This window comes from Penaeus japonicus, unplaced genomic scaffold (genome assembly GCF_977035675.1).
Source record: "Penaeus japonicus unplaced genomic scaffold, GWHDUDI00000001_assembly GWHDUDI00000026, whole genome shotgun sequence".
NCBI classification, from domain to species: domain Eukaryota; kingdom Metazoa; phylum Arthropoda; class Malacostraca; order Decapoda; family Penaeidae; genus Penaeus; species Penaeus japonicus.
The window spans coordinates 28290348-28300347 of record NW_028234428.1 but is presented as its reverse complement, the minus strand read 5'-3'; the positions used below and the strand labels follow the sequence as shown (position 1 = coordinate 28300347).

At 35.7% G+C, this 10000-nt stretch overlaps 1 protein-coding gene across 15 annotated transcripts in view; it reads left to right on the top strand.

Annotated features, from left to right (window-relative positions):
- subdued (anoctamin 1) overlaps positions 1-10000 on the top strand; it is a 54012-nt gene that overhangs the window by 20187 nt on the left and 23825 nt on the right. For 6 of the 15 annotated variants that reach the window (XM_043023494.2, XM_043023489.2, XM_043023490.2 and 3 more), the window contains 2 exons: positions 4512-4571; positions 9072-9232. In XM_043023494.2, coding sequence (XP_042879428.2) covers positions 4512-4571; positions 9072-9232 — 221 coding nt within the window. Of the gene's footprint in view, positions 1-4511; positions 4572-7015; positions 7155-9071; positions 9233-10000 lie in introns of all 15 variants that reach the window. The other 9 variants (XM_086552240.1, XM_043023491.2, XM_086552239.1 and 6 more) reach the window with 3 other exon arrangements.

Here is a 10000-nt window from a genome sequence, read left to right as displayed (position 1 = left end):
TCTATTTCTTTTCTGGATGGTTGGTGTGATGCTATGTTCCTTTTGTTTGTTTATCTTGTGCCAGCTTTGTGTCAGCTGTGTACCCCATTTTATTAAATTTATTGCCTGTGTATGTTTTTTACAGGCAGACAGTGATTGTATTATTCAATGAAATAAATCAGGTAGTGGAAGAGTCTGAGAAAAAAGGGGAAATATAGAAATAGAGAACTGGATGTTTCTTTGTAATAGTAGTAGTAGTAGTAGGGGTGTAGCAGTAGTGAAAATAAAGTAGTAATAGGGGTAATAGTTACTGGTTATGATAGTAAGAGTACCAATAGTAGTAGCAGTAGAAGTAGTTGTAATACCAGTAGTAATCACAGTAGCAATGGTAGTAGTTGTAGTATTGTTGTTCATAGTATTATCTAGAGTTGGAGTAGCACTGATAATAGTTGTACTGGATGCTAGTAGTAGAAATAAGGATGGAGTTTGCTAACAAGTTCAACAAAAGAAAATCACTCCCTCACTGCAAGGAAGCAGTGTTGACAGAAAGTATGCCATCAAATCTGGGTTGTTTCTCTCCTGTTTGCAGCCTTTATTTGAAACTGCTTATTGTGTATTTTATAAGTATAGGCATAGGATGTACTAGATAGGTTCTGCTGTAAAGGTCAAAGTGATGTTCAATCTTTTAATTGGGTTGGTGGTAAGGCTAACAGACTATGGTCCGGAGTGACATTTGCATATATTTAAAATCCTCGTCAGATGGAAAGGATCTATGATGAATATATCTAATTTATGTATGTATGTATGAGATTGTGTACATGTTTCTTGTTTGTGCAAATGTGAATACACACATTGAGTCTGTGTCTGCTTGTATTTGTGTGTGTGTGTGTGTCTGTGTGTGTTTCTTTGTGTGTGTGTGTGTATTTGTGCATATGTGTGTGTGTGTGTGTTTGTATATATTTGTATGTATGTGTGCGTCACTTTATAATAGTGAAAATGCATTGAATTTCACAGTATCTTTATTGAGGTTATACCAAAAAGCTCATCAGTGTTTTCTTTTAGTATACATGCTTAATATTGTGATGATTGAATGATCTGATTAATGTCTATTCTATATTAATATTAGATGTAGACTTTCTTTTAATTTTCTTTTTACATTCATATGCATTTTGCACATCAGGTCTGTGGATGACATTTTTAATCTTCCTGTTTACTGGCAGTCATACTTGATATTAATATTGATATACTGTGTATAATTATCTTTTTCAGGTGTTTTTTTTTTCCATTTTATGGATATTGGTGATGGTTGTTGATAATGTGTGTCTGTCTGTGTGTATGTCTCTGATATTCATTCATAAACATTTTTTTATCATACAAAGCAAGTGTGCCTTAAACTGTTTTGTCTGCAAGGAACATGGAAGTAAATGTGTACATGTCTGCATTTTTTTTTTTATGCCCATTTTGTATGTTCCCCCATTTTGTATTTCTTTTCATTTATTTTCTCTTAGCTTGTTTGCTGTCTTCTGTACCACACCAAGAGTTTTTTTTTGTTTTTGTTTTTTATTGAAGTTATATTTACATAAATCAAGTGATATAACATACTCATACACAAGTTGGTAAACATTTCTAATAAAGAAACGAGACTGCACTATTGAAAAAAAAACTTGATTTCATGCTAAACTCTGAGGTTGAAGAGGAGAGTCAGGTAATTAACAGCAACAAGATGGGTGAAATTTATATAACTGAGGAGTGAGAAGAGAGGAATGACAGAATCCAGGACAGACAAAGCATGGCCATGGAAGAACCGGTCAGATTGTCAGGCAGGTTATGTTCTAGAATGTGAATGGGGAGAAAGACATCTACCTGAGAGAAAAAATGTCTTCTTGATTCTATTTGGTGCTTGCTTCATTTAAAAAGATTCTGTCTCATGACCTTTGCTCTAGTAGTTGGCTTGGAGTGATAACTCTTGTATATGAAAGATACATAAGATTAGACTGGACCGACAGGCACCTATTGGGTTGATGGAAATCTAGTATACAGTGAAATATTTCTTCTACTGGAGGGCAAGCAAAAGGTGAAAGGATGTAAGGAGCATATATCATGAGTGCAAACTTGTTGAGACCTTGAAATTAACCCACACAGGACGGGTGGTACAGCATGTGTACCGCGCATTCAAAAGCCCAGTGGCCGGATGGCACAGTATTGTGCCAGCCATTCAATTGATTTAGGCCTAATAATTCGAACGCCCCGGCATTTGGACATTCAAGGCTAGAATTCCCCCGTCGGGGATGGGTTAAGAGGATGTAAAGAAAGATGGAGCATGGAAGGTAGAAGGTGCATTGTGGCCACAAAAAAGAAATTCTGCCAGAATTTCATGCAGAGAAGACATTGTTGTAGAAAATCAATCTCCTTGGGGATTGTGGGTGTGTAGAGAGCAGAGGGTGAGATAGGTGACACCCTCATAAGTTAGAAGGATTGATAAAAGAAATCTCCTTGCATGTTTTTTTTTTTTTTTTTTTTTTCATTAACCCTTTGATGATGGTGCGTCACACCCTTGTGACACGGCAAAATGCCCGATGACGGGGCGACACACCAGTGTGACGTTCCCGATGCAATATTGCATAGGCCTGGCGTAGGGGGTTTCCACTTATCGCCGGGCCCGTCGGGATTGGGTTAATAAAGGAATCAGTGGTCAGCATATTTCTCAACCATAGCTACTGTCGAATTTCAACATGCAGAGGTTGCTCAGTAGTTAATGGTATCCCTGCAGGTCACCCTTTCACATTGTGTGCTATTGTGGCCTGACCTGACTTTCCCTCACTTCAATGCTCATCCATGTCTGTCCAAGCATTCTGCCCTCTTTACTTGCTCAGTATTTCTCTCCCCATGTTTGATTTATTACGTAACTTTCTTCTTAATCTTAGAACACACACCCAAAACAAGATTAAAACATACCCTTAACCCATTCACGACATGACGTATTTTCGCCTACTCCGACTCCCACCGGGGTGTTTTCACGCTACGTGGATTCGCGCTGAACCTCCCAGAGTATTTTTCATCCACCCTATTCTTATGGTTTTCATAAATGCGTCTACAATGTAAAGGCACATAAAGATATTGCCGTGTTCAGAAGAGTTATTTTAGTAAAAAAAGCACGTTACAGCAATGCTTTTTTATTGTTTTTTTTTTTTAAACTTTGGCCATATTCTTCACTTCTATGTGATAATACCAGTGGAAAGTTGAAGCAATCTCCTAGTGGGGTATCAAAAGCTTGTTTTTTACTTAATTTTTTTTTTAACCAAAACAAAAAACAAAAATTATCATAAATTATCATACATGTACATGTAGGTATGTATATGTACCTCGTGACATGACACTTTAGAAGTAGTATCATATTTGTAATTTTAAATTTTCTTTTATTTCTTGGCCATTCACATTTGATTTTACAGTAGTTTTTCGACTAGAGTCTTTTTATGCAACCGATTAAGAAGCAGAAATTACCATGATGTCATTAATATCACATAGTTTTTTGGTACAATTTTCAACTTATTTTTTGATGTTATATCACATTTTATAACATTACAACATCTAAACTAAAGTAACAGAGTCTGATGTTTCAGCATGTTACAACTGCCCCACCCAGAACTCGGCAAGAAAATGCATGAGATCTCAGGACCTTACCTGGGTCCGGGGCTGTTTTCCGACCACGTGATAGGATGTCAACCGGCGCGAATGGGTTAAACACACACACACACAATCACAATCACACCATCACACAATCACACACACACACTCACATAAACACATCCCACACACCACTTACTCATGAATACTTAACCCATTGATGATGGGATGATGCAACTTTGCATCCACTGTCCAATGTAGTTTTGTTTTATTGTCATTATTATTTGTATTTTTTAAGAAAAAATGGTTCCACAAAGACTTAGTCAACAAAGAGTCAATTAGTAGGCTTACATGACCATAGATATTTACCCCTTTCCCTTTTTTCATTACTATTATTGTTGTTATTACTGTGATGATAATAATGGTAGTAATGATAAAGATGGCAAACTAAGAATGAAAAGTTTTTTTTTAAACTATTCAAGGTGAGCAGTAAATAGGTAAGGTTATTCAGGTCCATTAATAGATTCCTAGGTGACTAGGAGGTTTTGGAACCAGATATGCGTGTAAAAGATAAATTGATAAAACAAAACCATAATGGAAAGTCCAATCCCTGTCACTGATGGGTTAGTTATCATTGATTTTCTACTTTTTATTTTTCCTCATAAACTTAAATATAGAAAAAGACCATTATTTGTGCATATTTTGTGCTTCCCATGTTTATTTAGTCTATAAGAAAGAAAAGAACCACATTTACTATCAATTTTATGTTGCTTCCTTTGTTTGGTGTTTTCTGTTTATGTTTGAATTTACTTGTCATCCATTATTTTACATCATCCATATTTCTATGCTTTCCTTCAGTTAAGGATTATCTTAATGACAAAAAAATGCTTTCCCCTCTTAAAACATAGTGTGATCCAGAATTAAAGAAGAACTTTCTTGCAAAGGCAGGGGAATTATTTCAAGAATTGGTAAGGGGGTTATCAGCTACCCTTGTGCAAGTGTGCAAGGGAGCCTCTGGAACAGCCACAGTTTTCTCTCCTTAGTCGCTAACTGTAAGCTTCCAGTTTCCAATTTTGACCTACTCTGAAATTGGCTTAGGGATTGAGTTTTTTCTCTTTTTGTATGTGTGCGTGTGTGTACATGTGTGCATGCACACACATACAATACATAATCAGATTTCTAAAATGTTTTTGTTTCAAAAGATTCACATATGAAAAGATTTTCAGATTTGGCAAGATTGGAAATAAAGAAGCATTGGTTTTAGATAACACCCACTGTCCTAATGGATTATAATGGATTAACAGTATACCTGGTTTCTATGACATAGTGCTAGATTTTCTCTTTATGATTGGGCTTTATCAGGGAAGTGTGAAAGCAGTTATTAAGAGAAATCTGATTGCAGTCAGATCATTTCTTAATTCTTTGATTTAGAAAGTGTAGGTTGACAGAATCATTGCATATGATTTGAGAGAGAAAAGGACAACAATTTAAGCACCTAAGAAAAATGTTAGTGTATAGATAAATGTTTACAAAATCTAATACAAGAGATATGAATGTCAAAATGGGTAGCTTATCTTTTTTCGCATCTCTGACAAAGCTCTTTTGTAAAGGTAAATATTTTTGAAAAGGAGAAAACTAGCCCTTTTTGTAGCTCATTTTTTCTTTTTTTTAGATGGTTGTGGGTGTGATATCCAATCCCCCATTCTTTGTTTGTTTGTTTTTAATTTTTGATAATGTTTGCACCCTGTTCCAGGATCCAACACTAAGCATTATAACTAGGGGCACATTTAAAGATGATTATTGGGAGGGGGATACAGGCCCTTTATTAGCTTACAAACAGCTGTTGTTTGAGGAAAAGGGGCTGGGAGGATAAGAAAAAAGAAGACATTTGCCAGCAGAAAGAGCATTGTCTGAAGGAATACCAAATTTCTGCTGTAAGAAGGAACAGAGGGCATGTATGGCCTACACCTTCACTTAAGTCTTTGATTAGGACAAACATAGCCATGCTGTTAAAGTTGCATTGTGTCAAAGGGCTCTGAAGAAGCAGAAATAAAAAATGTGAAACTGTAATTCTTTATTAACATTATGGTTGAAATAGGGAGGGAGGGAACGATCAAACAAACAATTGAGTGAGTGTAGGGGATAGGAAGGGAAGAAAGCACAGTACCAAGATATCAAATGTATTGGACTGAAAATACTAGGTTAACTTTTAATGCGTTACATGGCAATAGTTTGTCCTGTATTTCGTGTATCATATTGATGCAGGAAAATTTAAGGGACATTTGTCACAATTAGTTCTAGAAGTCTTTTACATTATAGAGGGTGTGTGTGTCTCTAGCACATTGCACCCCCTTTATATACAACAGAAGTGTTTGGATTTCAAATTGTCTGCAGTGTAGACAATACTGCCAGGTGCTTTCTCTGCAGATTTTGGATCATAAGGACCTACAGGCAATACATTTCCAAATAAGGAAATATTATATGAACTATGCTTGGATAATAACAATGATAGTATGCACTACTATTTACTGAGGGTTGAAAAAAATAGATGAATATAGATACTGAATACTGTATGAATGGAATAAGGATATTATTAGCATTTCATTGGATATGGAATTCTGTTCATGAATATGTGGCTGATTTGTTACATTTGGTTAATTATTCAACATTGATTTTGGCTGTAATAAATAGTACCTTTTGCAAGCAAAGAATTCTTGCAAAAGTTTCTGGAAAGGTAGCTGTAACCAGGAGTCTTTTTATAATGCATTAGGCAGTTTATAAAAATAGACAATTTGAACACAAACCATTGGGAGAACTGGAGCTGTTGCAGGAATATTTTTCATGCATATAAGCACCATGGTGTACTTTTACACCTCCAGCCTGTTTTTCTTTTGTTTGCCATCAAGGCTTGTGATCTTGGAGACATTTTGGAAGCTGGATTTTGTTATTGGCTTCAAGTTTTATGGTTGAATAGAATGAAATAAAGACTATTTTAAGGGTGCTCTAGATTAGTTCAATTGCTTACATGAAAATGGTTTATTGTGTCACAGTTGCAGCGTAGTTTAGTGGAATTCACGGATGTTATGAGTATGAAGCATCCAAGCAGCTACTTAGGCTGATTTCCATATTAAAGCCAGTGCACTTGAGGTTTCATAAGCACTGTCATGTAGAAGAGTTGGAAGACAGCAAACTTGCACATTTTCTTAAATAAATCACATTTTGTATATTGAATGAGTTTTTTGTTTTTCTTCTTTTCATATTATTATTGTTATTTATTTGTTTTTTATTTCTACTTCTTATGTAGTTATTCCCCCCCCTCGCCCCCAAATAAAGCAGTGGGATAGGCTTATTAACCAGGATTGTCTGTGTGTGTTTTTTTTTGTGTTTTTTCCACCTCCCCATCTGATTGCAGAAATTGGATACCGAGTTTCTTGACCACCGCGTTGTGCTCCATGTAAGAAGCTTTGATCAGTTCATTTTGCATGAGAGACTAGATGTGTTATCTGTCTGCACGCTAGCTCTACTAACACAGATTGAACTAATACTGCATGGTGTGTATCTTGGGCTTTACTTATGTCTTGTTCTGCTAATTATTATTGTTATTTTAGTTACCACAGAAATATGGAGTCACACCCTTTGGAGGACTTGATGTCAGTGATATCTTAGATTATTATATATATGATTGATTGTGCCCTCTCTTAACAAATAGCATTTATTTGTTGCAAGTCATTTGCCATTTGTCCTCAAAAGTATTGTGGCTCATTTTGAAAACTTAGTAACCTTAACCTGTTGCCGACAGTGCTATTTTTGGCTCCAAATGGTTGAAATGCCGGGATATTTTAAACGCATAAGCCTAACGCCTCGGGATTCTTGCCTGCACAGGCTGTGGCCAAGCGCTATACACCTGATCACCTAGTGCACCAGCCAGGAGGATACCCATGACAAAATATCTCGTCCCTGGTGGCTGACACTGACACCACTGATGTAATATTTTGTCACCTGTCGTTAACAGGTTAAGCATTAAAATCACAATCATAAAGAATTGACTAATATTCACAATTTCTCTGTGTACTTTTATCAACAACTTAATCTACTTTATTTCAGTCACAAATCTTGGTTTAAAACATATCATCATTCTTCTTTATTCTAGACTTATATTTGGCTTAGTTATTTTTAGAAGTCACACATCACTGATAAGAAAATAATTTTGAAAGATTGCTTAATTGCTTATGAAAAGTTTGTTAACAATGAACTTGCCAGAAAATATGACATTCATGCAAAGAAACTGGATTATCAATTATCTGTTTAAAGTCTTTACACAACTGTCTTTTCTATAAAACAGTTACTTCTTTCTCTGTCCCCTTTTTATTATGTATTACATCTTAGCATATATATAAATGCTTTCACATGTTGGATCCAGATTGTGTATTTACCCTTTAAGATCATTTTCTCAATAGAAATCATTGCCAGTCATCAGCCTATTAACTCACAGGTACTTCGAGTCATGTTCTTGTTTCTGCTGTACTAAACTTCAAACTCTTGATGTTAGAAAGGGATTCTGGTTTACATACATTCTACATGACATTCCAATTAGATACAGCTCATCCTCTAATTTTGCAATTTTTAAAACAATAGCTATTGGCTGTAGAATACTCATAGATTCTGCTCAGAGTGAATGAGCTTTTGGATTTTGTTTAATATAATTCAACTTTGCACTTAAATCTTCCCCATTTTCTTGATACGTTTAGGTTCTATGCATTCCTGTCTTTTAGGTTTCAAGAACATTTTGCTGTAAGAGTTGGCTAATGATTGCCTAATACTAGACACCAGTAAAGATATTAGACTGATATAGAAAAAAGGCTGAAGAATGATTAAGAATGTCCCTTTGGAATATCGGCTTAAAGGAATTTTGTAAATTATCAACCATTGCACACAGAAGGTCAAATGATATCATATCACCTTATAAAATTTTCTCATATTTTGCAGTCTTATCAGTTATAATTATTTCACAACAAAAATCTGTTTCTTTACACAAGAAGAGAAAAGGAAATAACTTGTGTTAAGTTTAAATTAATGTTTGGATGTGAACATTATCAAAACTATGTAATGATGTTTGGAGTACCATCTTATACTGATGTCTAATATCCTGCATATGTAAATAAGTCACTGCTGTGTAAAAAGCAGTTAAGTATCTAACACTTTCTGCTTTAACACTAAAGTCTTTATCACATTGAAAGTAGAAAAAAAAACTTTGTGTAATAACTTTCACTAAGCAGTTATATCACACACAATGCATTAGAAATAGAAAAACAAGTAAGTGACTAGTATTTTGAGTTTAGCTCTTCAGATAATTGTATCCAAGTCCACTTATAGATGTTGATCATTATATTGATGATTATATAAGATTAAAAAAGACAAGAGACCGATTTGCTTTTTTTAGAGATCGCTAAGACACTTCTCTCTATCAGTTTCCTGGCCTACCAGCCCTCGAGTTCACTCCACCAGCCGTTTTCCAAGACATGACAGATTGCGTCAGCAGAATATTCAACTTTGTGAGGCTGGACCGTAATGTATTCCCGCCCAAGAACAGACACTTCACAGCCGTCTACTCCAGAGATAAGGAGTATTTGTGAGTATTTGGTTTTGCATGTCATTTTATCTACTCTCAATGTTCAGGTGTAATTACTGAGAAGTGTTCAGTATGACTTAAAAATCTATAAGGCTGACTTGTTGGAATTTCTCTCTCTTTCTCTTGCACATACTTCATCTGCAGTACTTTAAAGCAAGAGGTTGACAACTTGCTATGTGCCATTGCTTTATAAAGATAGTGCTTGCTAGAAACCATAGATGGGTGCCAATTAAGGCTCTCTCCTGCTGGTGCTAGAAGAAAGTGTTGCCATCTAGGTTTTGGATCTTAGGCAAAACCCAATTTGCTTAATATTATGGCAATTATAGTAATTATGACTGCAATTGTCACATCACTCGCTCCTTACTCAGTGGACCAAAATCCCCAAACGTCATGATGGCCCCATTGTCAGGCCAGAGCCCTGTGTCATGTATGTCACATCACCTGTCGTTAAATTGCACGCTTCAACTGTGAGCAGATCCTGATACCATGTCATGTACACATTGAGACCCTTCTTTTAAGCCTAATTGTTGCCGTCGCGTATGTGATGACACCCGTATGCAATGGGTTAATAAGTCCTTGAACAGGGCTCAAATTTGTTGTCAGCAGTATAGGATTTTCACAATTAACAATGCCTATAATTGCTCATTAGAACTGGTGCCCTTCCAAAACACCTCAGATTTTGGAGTCGACTACCACTTCACTCCTTTTTTGTACAATCTAACTGTCGCAGCAGTTCCATATGTCTGATATTGATTATCTCTATATTCT